This window comes from Argopecten irradians, chromosome 2 (assembly GCF_041381155.1).
Source record: "Argopecten irradians isolate NY chromosome 2, Ai_NY, whole genome shotgun sequence".
Classification (NCBI taxonomy): Eukaryota; Metazoa; Mollusca; class Bivalvia; order Pectinida; family Pectinidae; genus Argopecten; species Argopecten irradians.
The window spans coordinates 51465335-51483979 of NC_091135.1; the positions used below are offsets into that span (position 1 = coordinate 51465335).

Below are 18645 nucleotides of genomic sequence, written 5' to 3' on the forward strand. Positions count from 1 at the left end.
TAAAATCATTTTGTGCGTTGGTGAAGACGAAATGAGTTATGTATGTAAAACCGCATGTCTTATGTTGATGTGAAAATACATGTTTTATTAAAAAAGGACCACCTGTATATAACAAGAGGCCCATGGGCCTTAACGGTCATCTGACTCATGGCACAAAACAACAAAGTCACAGTATAAAGTATTGGTTAACGATTAATATAAACAATACAAGGAACTCCTTAGTTGAATATGTAAGTTTCTGAAAAAGGTAAATGTCGTTTGTTGAATAAACTTGGTAGCCCTTCATCCAAATATGGTCGAAACCCATTCAAAGATTAATATAAGGAGGAGTCAGATTTTAAAGCCAAATTTCAGCAAAGCTCCCATTTTGGACCTCGGTCATACTATCCCCATGGGTCTTACCTCGGTCCTGAAATATGATTGTCCTTACCTAAAGTTCCCCATTCTGAATCAATTAAAACCACTATAGACCAATTTTCATTGAGATCGGAGACTGAAACCTTAAAACAGGAAGTGGGCCAGCGGCCATCTTGGAATACCAAAATCTTTACGAAAATGTTTGCATGTTGTTTGACATCAATTAAAACCCCCTACAGACCAATTTTCATTGAGATCGGAGACTGAAACCTTAAAACAGGAAGTGGGCCAGCGGCCATCTTGGAATACCAAAATCTTTACGAAAATGTTTGCATGTTGTTCGGCATCAATTAAAACCCCTATAGACCAATTTTCATTGAGATCAGAGACTGAAATCTTAAAACAGGAAGTGGGCCACCGGCCATCTTGGAATACCAAATTTTTTACGAAAATGTTTGCATGTTGTTCGGCATCAATTAAAACCCCTATAGACCAATTTTCATTGAGATCGGAGACTTAAACCTTAAAACAGGAAGTGGGCCAGCTAAAATTAAGAAAATTTGCCCTTTTGGGGCCCCACCCCTCAGCCCCTAGGGGTCGGACCAGGCTCATTTATCATATGATTGTCCTTCCCCAATGATGTTTCACACCAAATATGGATGAAATCCATCCAAGGATGAAGGAGTAGGATTTTAAAGCTAAAATTAAGAAAAATTGCCCATTTGGGGCCTCACCCCTAAGCCCCTAGGGGTTGGACCACGCTCATTTACATCAAATATGATTATCCTTCCCCAAAAATGTTTTACACTATATATAGATGAAATCCATCCAAGGATGAAGGAGGAGTAGGATTTTAAAGCAAAAATTAAACAAATTTGCCCTTTGGGGGCCCACCCCTCAGCCCCTAGGGGTTGGACCACGCTCATTTATATAAAATATGATTGTCCGTCCCCAATGATGTTTCACACCAAATATGGATGAAATCCATCCAAGGATGAAGGAGGAGTAGGATTTTAAAGCTAAAATTAAGAAAATTAGCCGTTTTGGGGCCCCACCCCTCAGCCCCTAGGGGTCGGACCAGGCTAATTTATATAAAATATGATTGTCCGTCCCAAATGATGTTTCACACCAAATATGGATGAAATCTATTGGTTTGTTTAGTTTTACGTCCTTTTAACAGCCAGGGTCATGTAAGGACGTGCCAGGTTTGTTGGTGGAGGAAAGCCGGAGTACCCGGAGAAAAACCACCGGTCAGCGGTCAGTACCTGGCAACTGCCCCACATGGGATTCGAACCCGCATCCCAGAGGTGGAGGGCTTGTGGTAATATGTCGGGACATCTTAACCACTCGGCCACCGCGGCCCCAGGATGAAATCTATCCGAGGATGAAGGAGGAGTAGGTTTTTAAAGCTAAAATTAAGAAAATTTGCCCTTTTGGGGCCCCACCCCTCAGCCCCTAGGGGTCGGACCAAGCTCATTTATATAAAATATGATTGTCCTTCCCCAATAATGTTTCACACCAAATATGGATGAAACCTATCCAAGGATAAAGGAGGAGTAGGATTTTAAAGTTTAAAATAAGAAAATTCGCCCTTTTGGGGCCCCACCCCTCAGCCCCTAGGGGTCAGACCAAGCTCATTTATATAAAATATGATTGTCCTTCCCCAATAATGTTTCACACCAAATATGGATGACATCCACTTAGCGGTTAAGGAGGAGTAGCGTTTTAAAGGAAAAAAGTTTACGCACGACGGACGGCGCACGGCGGACGACGACGGACAAATCACGATGACTATAGGTCATCCTGACCCTTCCGGTCAGATGACCTAACAAATCTATACACTTGTAATTAGCAACAGTTCGCTAATGGAAAAGTGAAAAAATATGATATCCGTGTTCAACAACATTTTTGATCGACTTACCATTGGATTGCTATAAATAGACTGTCCAATTTACCTTAACTCACGATAAATCGACTGATTAGTGGTGAAACTAGAACACTGACATGTGAAAAGGGCCTCGCTTAATGTTTCTTACGATTAGAAAATTAGTGTCTTGACAATGAAATGTACATTAAATTTTGAAGATGACTTGTATATGGCTACAACGTTAACGAACCTCCAGTGATGAACAAAATAACTTTGTTATAATAATTTTTCATTATACACATATATATGATAATACGTTCATACATGTATCAGAAAATGAGAGTATTTTATATTTACTTAAAGATGTAAAATATAGCATTTGTAATGAAGTCTGTAGGAAGACACAAAACGATCGCAATCTCCCAAAACACCCACTTCGCACTTCACACACGCTACACATTGAATAAATACATAGGTGCCGTCCTTACATGTTGGCTGTTAATAGGACGTTAATAAATCAAACAAACAAATCAAAGAAAAAACAATAAAATTATTGAAGTTCGGCTTATCAAAGTTCAACTGTATTTAGCATGACATTTTCCCTTGACGAAGAATAATTTCGCTTGTATACAATGTGACTTTAATAAAAAATATTTTGAAGCAGGTGCTACTTTTATTGTCATGAGAAGATAGTTGAAATATACAGAATAGTGAAAAAATTACAAATCGTGCAATCTTCGTTTACTTACTAATATACAAGAGGCCCAGAGGTCATGTATCGCTCACATAGTTTATTTAAGTAATTATTACAAAAACTCTTTCAATTAGATATAGCAAAATCGAACTCATTTCCTGTATAATTTGAATCCCCGCCATAAGATGATGCTATCAATATCATATGACTATAAGTGTTATCTAATACTGAGTTTCGGAGAAGACCCCTATGAACTGAATATATATTTTATAACAATTACTAGACCTGAAAAAATATCGTATATCTAATCACTTACAAATTAAAAACAAGAGGGGTCTTCATCATGATCAAATTGTTGATATAGAGAGCTTCTCATAGTGGTGGTAGCTGAAATAGACAAAGAACAATACGTTTATTAATGTTTTCTTGTTTTTCATAACACTTGTAAAATATCAAGCGATTATTCAGTGAAAATATTAAAACACAAGAGAAACTAAAGAAACAATCAATCAATCAATCAATCAATCAATCAAATCTTTTATTCCTCAAAGATGAGATTTACAAAACAAAAGAAATTTCAAAACATTTTACAATGCTTGTATCTTACATTACATGTTAATTTTATTTATCTGGTAGTTTGGTACTGGTATTCTCTAATTAGAGTTTGTTCTAGAGAATCACTTTTTGTGGCTGTAAAACTTCCTAGATGTGATTTTCGAAAATTCTGCGCTGCCATTTAAGAAAAGTTCGTATTCTTCTTGTGACTGTATCTTATTCTTGAATGCTTCACAATCCATTCCAAGTAGTATCCTCAAAAAATATTCATGTGAAAGATTATCTACGTACAATTATATATTAATTCGGGTCCATATGTATCGAGAACCTTTATAATAAAATTAATTCTGTCCCCTTTTGTAAAATGGCACTTAGATGTGAAATGGAGAATATGATCTATAAACAGTTCCTCGCAGTTTTTACATACTTCCTCATTCCATGTTGGAGTATAAGTTAACATTTTGGTTACATATCGTTTTGTATGCGTGCAGGGTATTTTCCACAGTATTAGTATATGCGATGAATTGTACGTACAGTGTATCTTTTGGAAGCGAAGAAAATCTTCGTCCGCAAGCATTCGGTCTCTTAGTAGCATATTTGCATAGTAATATATCGACGAATTTACCAGTCTTTTCCACACAATTTTGGAGGGAAATTGTGCTGTCTTATTTAATCAAATGATTTTGAAGATTATAATCTTTTAAAATCTCAATAATATCGGGTATAAATCCAGTTTGTACAGATGAATTATCAAGATATTGGTATAAACAACAAAAATAACTGCTTTGTTAAAGTTTTTGGCGGCAAGGCAATAAGCATATGGAGAAAAAAAAAGTTTCTTTTTGTCTACCTCCGCACCAATTCGTAGTATTCCGAGCATTGGCTCTGCAATGTCTGAACGAGTGCGTTTCTGAAAACACTGATTTTTTTTGACAGTTTCATGTTTGAAGATATTGAGTTTTTGACTATCTTTATAAATTGGGTTGTTCCAAAATTGCGCTCCGTATAGTACACTGGGTAAAATTACTTTCTTGTATAGTCCGGCAATGACCGTTGGGTTTGTAGTTTTACAGTCTTGTCTAAACCTTGTCATTAGATTGAATGATTTTCGTCCTTTTTGACATCCATTTGTTATTGCATTGCCGACCTTAAGATCACTAGTTATAAGCATTCCAACATGTTTGTACGATTTTTGTATAGTTATGTTGGCTGTATTCAAAGTCCAATTGAAGTTTGGGTTACTATTTCATTTTCGAAGAATTAGAATTGCGCTCTTGCTTGCATTGTATTCGAACTTCCATGTTTTCGAGTACTGATCACATACATTTAAAAGTACTTGTAATGACGCAGGGTTTGTAGCCAATAGGGCGAGGTCGTCTGCCAACGTTGGATTGCCACAGTTGATCTCGGAGATTTTCGCTCCAGCCTTTGTTGTTTTTAATTCCGTCAAAGGGTCATTGATGTTTACGAGATACATAAATGTTGACATCATTCCTCCATGCCGGATTCCGGATCGTACTGCGAACCACCGAGATCGAGTTCCATGGGTCATTACGGCACTTGATATGTCTGTATAGGAATTACGAATGACTTCAAATGTGTGGCCTCTTATACCAAAGTCATGTATTTTCTTCAGCATACCCGCATGCCATACCGTATCAAACGCTTTGCGAGTGTCCAGAAACGCGGCGAAAACATTACTGTGTTTTTCGATGTTGTATTGAATACATTCTCTTACGTTGGAGGCTACAGTTTCACAGCTTAATTTCTTTTGAAACCCTTGTTGTTGTGTACAAAGTTTATTTTGAGCTAGTATTAGCCAATCTTGAAGTCGAAAGTGAAGTAGTTTTTCCATGATCTTATATAATACTGGGAGTAGCGAAATTGGTCTATAGTTATCAGGGCTTTGTTTAGACTCGTTTCCTCCTTTGTATATAGGAATGATGATTCCGCGTTTCCACGTCTTTGGAATAAAATGATGTTTTTGAATTGAATTTTAATAAACGAAAAGTACATATTAAACTTCCACGTGTTTTATGACATGGCCATCTTCCGAAGTATTTGATATCTTTAACAGTCTGTATACTTATAGGTGTTTTACCTATCGAAACATTTCTTGATAACTATGGAAATCTAGAGACAACACATTATATTTCTGTAACACACCAACCACAGAGTGAACACCTTACTCTGTATATAGTAAATATTAACTAGCTTGGTTTATCTATGGCAGATTGCGGCGATTCTTTGGAAGCTTGGGGAAATAACACTTTAAAATAGCATTCCCAACAAATTTCAACTCATGAATGAAACTGGAAAAAGTTAACAGAAAGGGACCATCGGTGACCAGGTATCATACCCGACAGAACACCCAGCTTGTGCCATGCAGGTAGCTATATGACGAACATATTAGGACGGGTACGAAATGGTCCCTATGTGCACTAACGGAGCACTACCGCAGTGAATCCTTCAGGCAAACATTCTATGCTTTTTATAAATTTCCATTTATTTCATGTTCATAGATGCTATCTGTTATTTATATGTTATGTAAATAAAATATGACTGTGACTTAAATATTGTATACGTTGCCTATTAGGCAAAGGATATAAAACGGACTCCATAACATGCATACAAAAGTGTAAACATATCAAATTACATCTACTCCGTTCCATTAACTGTAATATACACCAATTGTAGCTCTAAAACGACACCATTATCTATTTAGAAATCTTTTGAATTTCAATATTGCAGCTACCTTGACACCGCCCCACTTTGGCCTTCGATTGAGTGCTCGCCTGTGTGAGATAGGATCTGGGTTCTGTCCCCTGACCGAGACACACTATAGTCTATAAAAGTGGTAGTTTCTGCAACTGCTTAGCGCTCAGCATAAAGGGAGTGTGATGACTGGTTCGCCTGTTGCCACCCACCTGATGGAGTGTATTTATTGGTGTCTTTGGCTGCATTCTGCAGTGATATAACACAATAAAAAGGGCAAGAGATTCATATAGCTTGCTTAGTTAGACGAGCGAAGTCACGGAACATCGAGATTGTTGTTTGCTTGTTTGATCAATTAACGTTCTATTAACTAGCGTGTGTGAAGTGCGAGGTGCGTGTTGTGGAAGACTGCGGTATATTCGTGTTGTATCTTCTTGTATAGTGGAACTTTTGCCTTTTTATAGTGTTATATCACTGAGGCATGCCGCCGAAGACACCAAGCACGACACCTCACCCTGTCACATTATACTGACAACGGGCGAACCAGTCGTTCCACTCACTTTTTGTAAACTTTGGAGACAAAACTCAGAGCCTACCTCACATAGGTTAGTGCTCCAATATCGGATGCAATATATGCAATTATAGTAATTAACATTTTGATATAAATATATATAAAAAATAGAGCAAGACAAAAGTCATAAACCCACCCAATTTCAATGTGTATAAGTAATTTACTTTCTCATATACCATGTAAATTATTTAACATTGATGCCATAGAATTGAAAGTGCAGAAATCATGATCTCATTAATATACTTTGACTTTTCGCATTTTATGTATTTTTAGCAATGAAATATTATAATAACTATTTTTTACTGTACCCTATGTTTGTGCCGTACCCTTTACTGAACCCTGTGATTGTGCAGTACTCTTTACTGTGCCTTGTGTTTGTGCAGTACTCTTTACTGTACCTTGTGTTTGTGCAGTACCCTTTACTGTGCCTTGTGTTTGTGCAGTACTCTTTACTGTGTCTTGTGTATGTGCAGTACCCTTTACTGTGCCTTGTGTTTGTGCAGTACCCTTTACTGTGTCTTGTGTATGTGCAGTACCCTTTACTGTGCCTTGTGTTTGTGCAGTACTCTTTACTGTGCCTTGTGTATGTGCAGTACCCTTTACTGTGCCTTGTGTTTGTGCAGTACTCTTTACTGTGCCTTGTGTATGTGCAGTACCCTTTACTGTGCCTTGTGTTTGTGCAGTACCCTTTACTGTGCCTTGTGTATGTGCATTACCCTTTACAGTGCCTTGTGCTTGTGCAGTACCCTTTACTGTACCTTGTGTTTTTCTGCAGTACCCTTTACCGTACCTTGTGTTTTTCTGTTATACACTTTACTGTGTCCTGTGTATTTGGAGTACCCTTTACTGTACCTTGTGTTTTTTTTTTGCAGTACCCTTTACTGTGCCCTGTGTATGTGCAGTACCCTTTACTGTGACTTGTGTTTGTGCAGTGCCATTTACTGTGACTTGTGTATGTGCAGTACCAAAACTGTGCCCTGTGTATGTAAAGTACACTCTACTGTGCCCTGTGTATTTGCAGTACCCTTTACTGTGCCCTGTGTATGTGCAGTACCCTTTACTGTGACTTGTGTTTGTGCAGTGCCATTTACTGTGACTTGTGTATGTGCAGTACCCAAAACTGTGCCCTGTGTATGTAAAGTACACTCTACTGTGCCCTGTGTATTTGCAGTACCCTTTACTGTACCTTGTGTTTTTTTGCAGTACCCTTTACTGTGCCCTGTGTATTTGCAGTACCCTTTACTGTGACTTGTGTTTGTGCAGTACTCTTTACTGTGCCTTGTGTATGTGCAGTGCCCTTTACTGTGCCCTGTGTATGTGCAGTACCCTTTACTGTGACTTGTGTTTGTGCAGTACCCTTTACTGTGACTTGTGTTTGTGCAGTACCATTTACTGTGACTTGTGTATGTGCAGTACCCTTTACTGTGCCCTGTGTATGTAAAGTACACTCTACTGTGCCCTGTGTATTTGCAGTACCCTTTACTGTGCCCTGTGTTTGTAAAGTACACTCTACTGTGCCCTGTGTATTTGCAGTACCCTTTACTGTACCTTGTGTTTTTTTGCAGTACCCTTTACTGTGCCCTGTGTATTTGCAGTACCCTTTACTGTGACTTGTGTTTGTGCAGTACCATTTACTGTGACTTGTTTATGTGCAGTACCCTTTACTGTGCCCTGTGTATGTAAAGTACACTCTACTGTGCCCTGTGTATTTGCAGTACCCTTTACTGTGCCCTGTGTATGTGCAGTACCCTTTACTGTGTCCCGTGATTGTGCAGTACCCTTTACCGTGCCCTGTGTATGTGCAGTACCATTTACTGTGGCCTGTGATTTTGCAGTACCATTTACTGTGGCCTGTGATTGTGCAATATCCTGTCCTTTGCAGTACCCGTTTGCTGATTTGAAAACGCCTGACACAAATATTTGATATAGATTTGTATGACCAGTGAAGCAGATCACGCTTCCCCTTCCACAGCACTTGGTTCTACTATCTTTGAGTGCTTTTTTCATGTTCATGGTATGACGCCTATAGTAAATGCAACACAAGCGTGAATTTCTAACATATTTTGACGTTGAAGTCTAGTTGTTAATGATTTAGTCGACAAGTGTCATCTTTGCGGCATCAATACATTCGATTTATTGAAACAAAATGTATAAACTTTGAGTTAAATATAAATATTGATGTAGTTACGATAATTTGTAACATTATTGTAAAAATTTACGTGCGATGACGATAGTTGTTTTACAAATGTTTTGTTCACTACAATCCGTTTGTGATGAAATACAGTGTTAAAATGTTCATGTTCAAAATGAGCAAATTTTTATTTTACATATATACATACATACAAGCTTTTGCATTAATGATTATTTCATGATTTCATATATTTCACAGATTAACAAAGGCGTTATTTTGTAGTAATTGTGTATCGTACGACGAGGTTTTTATACAACAGTTTGTTATTGATTTGACCAATCAGAAAATCTTGGTGCTATATTATATTAGCGTGGAACAAAGAAATGTATAAGTTAGTCACTACGACATATTTTTGCGTGGGACATTGTATACCCTTTGGATATGGTATAAATTGTGGTCAATCGGATACCATCGAGGTGGTAAATTTCTGGAATTTTGATCGCAGTTCAATACGAAGTAAGCGTCATACACGCTGACTTGGCGATACAGGTCAGAGAAATCACTATATATTGGAAGTAAACACGCAATCACGTGATCACTAGTTACCCATAATACACCTTCATATTTGGGTCAATGGCATGAATGAGGTATAAGCACACGACTCTTTTTACTACGTTTTTACTACAAACGTTATGCCTTTATATAGCAATCACCCCGGTGGTAAGATAGATACAAATATGTATATATGAATTCCAATGCGGTTTCCGACTTTGGATATATAACTACATCCCGGGAGGATTTCATCCATAGATTGAACCAGTATTAATTGTACATGGCCATTACAACAGTAATAAAAATCCGTTTTGCCTTTATATAACAAACGCTTCGATAAAAAGATAAATGCGCATATATATTTATGAAATTCAATATGTTTCACGACTTTGGAAACGAAACCATGATCCGCGGGGGATATTCCCCCAAATGGTTCAAAACACGTGTTTTTTGTTTTGTAGTAAAAACGTAGTAAAAGAGTCACGTGCTTATACCTCATTCATGCCATTGGCCGAAATATGAAGGTGTATTATGGGTAACTAGTGATCACCTGATTGAGTGTTTACTTCCAAGTATAGTGATTTCTCTGACCTGTTATATGTTTATACCAATTACGTACTCACTATCAGTCGTCCAGACCAACCACTGTAACAGCCAACAGCCATTTGGGATTAACGCCATCACTGTTACGCTTTTTTTAAAATATAATTTTAGACTACCTACCTCCTTCTCGCCATAATTGTATCATGTAGAATAATTATGTATATGTGTTTATGAACTAAAATGTAGAGCGTATATCGGCATAAAGGTGAGAGCAATGCTATCGTGAGTGGTTGTTTTGCCTTTCTAAAATATCCTTGTATGTCTAAGTGAAGTCGTGCAGACTGATTTATTTTTGTCGTTGAGGGCGATGTAAAGACAACTATTAATCATGGTTTACACGTTTTGTCAAAATGACAAAAACCCGAAAATATACAGAATGATAAAAGTGTATACGCAAATGCCGACTACAAAGCTTATAATGTTCAATTGCAACGCCATTCGTGAACTGCTTCGAGCTCCTTCCACATCACCTTTTAGGTTGTTGGTCTGTGTCTAGAAATAAATAAATAAATATATACAAAGAGGTAGCAACAGTAAGGTAGATATAATTGTATACATCTTTCACTCACAGAGCGTCGAGTGGGGCTACTTTTATATTTTAATTAAGATTTTGGTCCTTTTGTAAAAACCAGTCATAATTACATTATTCACATAATAGAAAAATATTTGAAAATTCAAATGAATCAGTTTAGGGAAATGGTAAAGAGCAGTTTATTTGAGGTATATGTAGGAAAGACAAGTTTCATGTATTCATACGATTAGTTACCATTTTTATTCTGAGTTTAAATAACAATGGCCCAATGGGCCCGAATCATTCACCTGCAATCTGGTAATCATGCATGGTTCATACTTAACAAATAGAGTAAATATGAATTAATATCATCCCTAAGCACATTAAAGGCCCCTTTGCCTCTTGGTCATTAAAAAGAGGTCGTTTAAAGATTTAAGCCTATTTGACCCCCGTGACCTTGAATGAAGGTCAAGGCCATTCTTTTAAACAAACTTGGTAGCCCTTGATCCCAGCATGCAACAGGACCAATATCAGGTCCCTGTGCCTTTTGGTTATTAAAAAGAAGTCGTTCAAAGATTTAAGCCTATTTGACCCCTGTGACCTTGAATGAAGGTCAAGGTCATTCATATGAACAAACTTGATAGCCCTTCATCCCAGCATGCCACAGGCCAAATATCAGGTCCCTAGGCTGTTCGGTTTTTAAGGAGAAGTCGTTTAAAGATTTTAGCCAGTTTGACCCCTGTAACCTTGAATGAAAATCAAGGTCATTCATTTGAACAAACTTTTTAGCCCTTCATCCCAAGATGTCACAGATCCAATATAAGGTATCTAGGCCTTTTGGTTATTAAGAAGAAGTCTTTTAACAATTTTAGCCAATTTGAACCCTGTGACCTTGAATGAAGGTCAAAGTCATTCATTTGAACATGCTTTGTAGCCCTTCATTCGATCGTGATACAGACCCAATATCAGGTCTCTAGGCCTTTTGGTTATCAAAAAGATGTAATTTAAAGATTTAAGCCAATATGACCAATCTGACCTTGAGTCAAGGCCAAGGTCATTCATTTGAACAAACTTGGTAGCCCTTTATCCCAGCATGTCACATGCCAAATATCAAGTCTTTAGGCCTCTTGGTTATTAAGAAGTCGTTTAATGATTTTCACCTATTTGACCCCTGTGACCTTGAATGAAGGTCAAGTTATTTGAACAAACTTGGTAGTCATTTATTCCAGCATGCCACATGCCCAATATCAGGTCTCTAGACCTCTTGGTTATTAAGGAGAAGTCTTTTAAAGATTTTAGCCTATTTGACCCCTGTGACCTTGAATGAAGGTCAAGGTCATTCATTTGAACAAACTTTGTAGCCCTTTATCCCAATATGTCACACGACAAATATCAGGTCTCTAGGCCTCTTGATTATTAAGAAAGTGTTTAAAGATGTTAGCCTACTTGACCCATGTGACCTTGAGTCAAGGTCAAGGTCATTCATTTGAACAAACTTCGTAGCCCTTCATTCCATCATGGTACAGGCCCAATATCAAGTCTCTAGGCCTCCTGGGTATTAAGAAGTCGTTTAAAGATTTTAGCCTATTTGCCCCTGTGACCTTGAAGGAAGGTCAAGGTCATTCATTTGAACAAACTTGGTAGCCGTTGATCCCAGCATGTCACAGGCCCAATATCAGGTCCCTAGGCCTCTTGGTTATTAAGAAGAAGTCATTTAAAGATTTTAGCCTTTTTGACCCCTGTGACCTTGAATGAAGGTCAAGGTCATTTATTTGAACAAGCTTGGTAGCCCTCTATCCCAGCATGTCACAGGCCTAATATCAGGTTCCTAGGCCTCTTGGTTATGAAGCAGAAGTCTTATCAAGATATTTCAGCCTATTTGACCCCTGTGACCTTGATTGAAGGTCAGGGTCATTCATTTGAACAAACTTGGTAGCCCTTTATCCAAGCATGTCACAGGCCCAATTTCAGGTCTCTAGAATTTTGTTGTTCTCATAGGTCAATAATCATGGTTATAACAGAATATTTACTAAATTTCATTTAAACTGCTACATCAAACACGCTTCTATTTTAACATTAGTGTGTGAGCTTTAACTTCTGTTCTTCTATCAAAGTTTTTATTTCTCTTCAGTATGAAGTTTTTGATGTTTTGTTTAATAATATGAGAATTGTTGATGTTGTCATTAATTCAATAATCATGTATATAACAAAATCATTACTTCATCTTATTTAAACTGTTATATCAATGGTTTAATTAATTATTACCATGAGTTTTAATTCTGAGTTATAGAGTTGGACGTTTTGAAAACAAAGTAAAATACTCACATCAAACGCAGCACAGACGGCACACAAACCTACAGGCCAGGCACAAAACAAACAGGTGATGATGGAAAGGGTCATATAATCTTTAGGTGCATCAGGCTGCAATGTAACGTAGCACGTGTTCATAGATTATTAAAATATCTAAAGTGAATATCTATACATTGACATGTTATAAATAGTCTATACCCATTGGAGTTTGGTTAACGTTCACCACAAATGCAGAGGGAAGACTTGTTTCTTTAAAGCAGGACATTTAACAGAGAGGGTTGTCCTGTTTTTGGAACTTTGAGAGTATGTTTCAATAATATAGTAAATTGACAAGATATTCTATATCATGTGGAAGCAAGAATATATTAGTCTCACACTCCGCAGCAAGAAACTTGTTTGTTTGATTAATTAACGTCCTATTAACAGCTATGGTCATGTAAGGACGGCCTCCCATTTATGCAGTATGTTGCGTGTATGTTGTGCAAAGTACATGTTTTGGGAGACTGTGGTATATTCATGTTTTGTCTTCTTGTATAATGAAACTGTTACCCTTTTATAGTGCTATATCACTGAGGCATGCCGCCGAAGACACCAAGCAACACACCCCACATTATACTGACAACGGGCGAACCAGTCGTCCAACTCCCTTTATGCTGAGCTCTAAGCAGGAGCAGAAACTACCACTTTTATAGACTTTGGTGTGTCTCGGCCAGGGGACAGAACCCAGAGGCTTCCTCACAGTGGCGACCGCTCAACTCAAGGCCAAAAATGAAGCGGTGCCAAGGGAGGCATTAGGAAAGATAAAATAAGTTAGAAAGAAAAGATAAGATTCTAAATTTAGTCGCCTTTTTCGATAATGCAATAGGCGCAGCAGGTACAATTCTAACACCCTACCTGCAGGGCCGATCACAGAAAAAAAATATCTACATCACACGTCTACTTTTTCTGGATCGTTTTAAAACTAGAAACGTCCTGTTCGTAACACATAAATACTCGCGACTGAATATATCAATGATGAATACGGCATGACGGGATATATATGGGTTACGCTATTTGCCCCCTCCATTTCATAGCTTGGGTATATAAACAGCGAAAACATTTATTAGAAATGCAACGGAATATGTAACCATTTACAGGGTTAAATACTCATGTAATATATGTTAGGAAACGTTGTTAGAATAAGGAAGCTGGAAAAAGTATTTCGTCTTACCGCTGACATCTCAGGATCTGCATTCTGTGGTTGGTGGACAATATCGATTGTCGCCATATCTGCAGCCCGATTCGGCATATATGTCTGTTCATGTTGCGGTAAAGGTCCTGCTGCAGTAAAGAAATATGGGTAATGAATGTTGATGAAGTGCAATTTATGAGGCCAACTGGAGTTTTTTACTCCTCTCATAGCATGTACATACTTTAAAAAGTATAAGCTAGATAAGAACCTTTCTTCCTGATCGGGCATATAAGGTATAATGCAATAATCATTGATGATCAGCTATAATCACAAATCATTCATGGGATTGTTTTTTTGTGTGATTTATGAACAACAAATGTTTAAATCCCATCAACATAGAGTATCGTGATGTAGTGCAATTATAAGTCCATGTTTTGCAGTTAGGAACGCATAACACTTGAGGACAATGTCATCCTAGCAATAACATATCATTTCCTTTTTCGGTCGATCATGGAAATAAACAAAACTCATAAAAACATGTTTGGTGTACAGGAGTCTTAAGTCGATTTTTTCTACGATCATGCAACAGGGGCGATGATGCAAATGCAACTGAAAATAGTTGTAACGCTTTTTGCCTTTTGGAAATTATTCTGTAGCTCGACGAATATCTTGTACATGATGTGCCGTTGCATGTTCGTATCGGAAAAGGTTAAATTCGGGATCCTTACTATTGTTCTTGCTAACGTATCCTCCATCAGGACATACATATGTAAATGTTATTTCAATGTGAAAGGCTCTTTTTGTTGATGTATTAAGTGTTTTCTACCCTAGAATAATGAAAAACAAATATGTGACCGGATGTGCTATGCTCGGTGAATCTGCGACCGATAAAACGGGGAAATTATGCTCTTTCAAGGAGATACATTGCAAGCAAACCAATCACACAATTCATACTCTCATCATCTATATCTCGGGCATTGACAGAACTTAATAGGCAGACGTCAGGGCAGGCCAAAGCAGAGATGTAAGGGGATTTTTGGTATATGATTACTTGTATGTTTAGCTCCGGAAAGAAGGCTGGAATTATTTATTTGTTTTGAACATCTTTCTTAAAGATGCTCCACCGCTGACAAATGGTATTTTTTTCATTATCAAAAACAGGAGCAGACGATTTAGTATATTTCTTCAGTTGCAAAAGTTACTTTCTTTACACCATTACCACCATTGGAAAGTTTGAGCTTCTAACTTTACTTTAAGTTAAAAATATGAAAAATAATTAATTGCATCCCGAAAAAAATCCGTGTCACTATATCCTATATGGAATGAAGTACTAATGGCGCATGTACCAATGACGAAATAAATTATTATATAATAATTTTGGTGTTAATTAGACACATATATACTCGATTAAACACCACTTAGTGTTCAAATGATGATGAATATCATTTATGCTTTGTCGGCGGTGGAGCATCTTTAATAAGTGTTCTATAAAATACCCTATTTGAGATTTAATATTGAATGTTGGCAATCACTTCAAACCTCATTCCAACACACTTCTAGGTCGATACCAGATTTAAGGGTTATTTAAAGATGCTCCACCGCCGACAGAGCATAAATGATATTCATCATTTGAATAATAATTGGTTTTTAATCGTGTATATATATGCCTAATTAACACAAAAATAATATGAAATAATTGATTTCGCCTTTGGTACATGCGCAATCAGTACTTCATTTCATATAGGATATAGTATGACGGAATTTTCTCGGGATGCAATTAATTATTTTTCATATTTTTAACTTGATGTAAAATTAGAAGCTCAAACTTTTCAATGGTGGTAATGGCGTAAGATAAGTAACTTTTGCAACTGAAGAAAAATACTAAATCGTCTACTCCTGTTTTTGATAGTGAAAAATTACCATTTTTCAGCGATGGAGCATCTTTAAAGTTATATTCATGTTATTTTTACTCTAACACGTGACCAACATAGGCATTACCCGTGTAGGCTCCGATTTCTCGAAACAAAACTTAACTTTTTCCCATTATAAAACTTATATTTACTTACAATTGTGACTTAAGTTAGTTTTTGACTTAAGTTTGTTTCGAGAAATCGGAGCCAGATCGGAATCTTTCTCACTAAAATTTTAAACGTGTACACGACAAAAAAATATTTGAATTGAATCATTTAAATAACTTCGTGAATACGAACTTTACAACTGTCAGTAAATATTGAAAGTTTGAAACGTAGAGATTTAAATGTTTTACGTTAGCATTATTCCATGGTTATTCAAAGTCATTATGAATTTACATTAGTTTAGTAATAGAACAATGACTGCTTTTTAGTAAAAAACTAAAGGATACGTTAACACATCACAAATCGTATCGGATGGAATGTCGTCTTTAAATGTTTATATTTCGTGCGAACACGCAAAAATATATTTTTAGTTTATGGTTTTCGGTGAATGCAATAAAGGTCATTTAAATATCCCGCGACCTCCTCTTGTGTCGCTGTAAAACGAAGTTAAGCAAAGTCATTGTGTGAATAACATCATAAATAAAGAAACAGGTTGTGTAATATATGTGAAGTTAAACTAGTCTCGTAGAAAAACATTGTTATATAGGCTTGGCCATGGAGCCTGTTATTCAATGTTGATTCACAGTAATATACTCTAGGTCACAGAATATGCCTCTACTTTTCACGGCTATATTCATTCAACAAAGACTACCTCAAATTTTAACCGCGCGAACTTGGCAGAATTTCATAATGTTGAGACGAATATTATGAACTAAACATATTTTGTAATAACAACGATTAATAGCACAGTCATAACCAACACGTGTAATGACACATTACCTCTATAAAACGTACACAGACATAATGACTGCATATTTTGACAAAAGGTAAATAAGGTAAGCCTAATAAAATTAAAATTCAGTAAATACTATATCAATCACTTACAAATTAGAAACAAAGGGGGTTCGCCATCATTGTCAAATCGCTGATATAGAGGGGCACTCATAGTGGTGCTACCTGAAATGGATAAGTAACTACGTCTTTTGTTGCAAATTGCATAAACAAAGTGTTTTAAAAAATATCTAGCAAATACTCAATGCAAATATTACTAAAGAAAATCAGATAAACTAAATTTAAACTAGCTTACATTACCCGTAGTAAATAATAAACGTATTGATCCAGTGAATAACGACTGCTGTAGAAATCATGAGATATGATCCAACTTATGGGTACTATGTAGTACTTCCTGGTTGGGACTTTAATAAGACAGGCAACATAGCATATATTTACAATATCTTAAAGTTCCAGGTCTCATGTGTTTTAGGACATCGCCATCAACAGCCTGTTACTAAATACATTTCTGGATAGCATTGAAGATTTAGAGGCCTGACCATCTTGAACACAGCATACTTCAGTAACACACCACCTCAAGAGTAAACACCTTACTCTGAAAACAGTTATTAAAAAGTAGCATAACTGAAGTGGCGGCCATCTTGTATTTTGGACAGATAAATCCTGGTCAAGACGACTCTTGTTTAGGCCATTTATAACGCAAATTGAGAAGTTTGACAGTCTGGAAAATCTTATTCATTTGCACAATGAATTATATCACAAAATTGTATATTAATATTGCTGGGTAGTGTTTGGTGGAATGGCGTCATAGGTAGGTGTTCACATCACCAGCCTGTGGCAGCGGTAGAGATATTTCATTGTGATATGTACCTGGCACACATAACACACACTGTGGTAATACACATACACATACCTCATGTCTAATCTATTTGAGTGTGCATTTTTGAATTGTTATGTACTTTATGTAATCGTGTCCAGCAATCTAGGCGTCCTGTCCTATTGTTCGATACATTAAGTCAACACTTATGTATGGATAAGTTGTATTTTATGTACAGTACATTCCGCCTGCTCCAACAGCTCAGAATGTGTCAATAGTTAGGAAAAAACAGAGAAATAGCAGGTAGGGCGTTAGAATTGTACCTGCTACCCTCATTGCATTATCGTGAAAGGCGAAAAGGTTAGGATATTATCCTATCTCTTCTTCATATCTATTATTTCGTCTGCCTTGAGTAAATTTAGGATCTTATCTTTTCTCTTTTTCCTCACTAATTTTGTTCTTACTAACGTATCCCAAGCCTTGACACCGCCTCACTTTTGACCGATCGCCCTTAATTGTAAGGTAGGCTATGAGTTATGTCCCCTAGCCGAGACACCATTGTCGGTATAATGTGACCGGGTGGAGTGTGTTGCTTGGTATCTTCGGTGGCATACTTCAGTGATATAGCACTATCAAAAAGGCAAGATTTCTACTATAAAGAAGACAACACGAATTTTATCACGGTCTCCCAAAACAATCAATTTACACTCTACACACCGCATACATGGGAGGTTGTCCTTACGTGACCCTGACTGTTAATAGGACGTTTATCAATCAAACAAACTCCCGTAATGCTAAGCAGGAGCAGAAACTATCACTTTAACAGAGAGCTTCCCGCACAGGGGCGTTTTAATTCACAATTTGGTAATATGATTATTACTATAATTGATCGTAACATAACTTAGGCTTTTCTTTGTTTGTTTG

General features: G+C 37.0%; 1 protein-coding gene across 5 annotated transcripts; it reads right to left on the reverse strand.

Moving 5' to 3' along the window:
- Nucleotides 1-53: 53 nt before the first annotated feature.
- Nucleotides 54-17912, reverse strand: LOC138315854 (transmembrane protein 91-like). 5 transcript variants are annotated; one of them, XM_069257164.1, is made up of 5 exons: nt 17343-17912; nt 16998-17069; nt 14077-14186; nt 12882-12977; nt 54-3305 (listed from the first exon to the last, which is right to left on the reverse strand). In XM_069257164.1, the coding sequence occupies exons 1-5, from the start codon at nt 17365-17367 to the stop codon at nt 3291-3293; spliced, it is 318 nt and encodes a 105-aa protein (XP_069113265.1). In that variant the 5' UTR covers nt 17368-17912; the 3' UTR covers nt 54-3290. The 5 variants fall into 5 exon arrangements, with proteins under 5 accessions (XP_069113265.1, XP_069113261.1, XP_069113262.1 ...); XM_069257160.1 differs by lacking the exon at nt 54-3305 and adding an exon at nt 8868-10537 and having other exon boundaries at nt 17343-17821; XM_069257161.1 differs by lacking the exons at nt 54-3305; nt 17343-17912 and adding exons at nt 8868-10537; nt 17200-17336.
- Between the last annotated feature and the right edge of the window lie 733 nt (nt 17913-18645).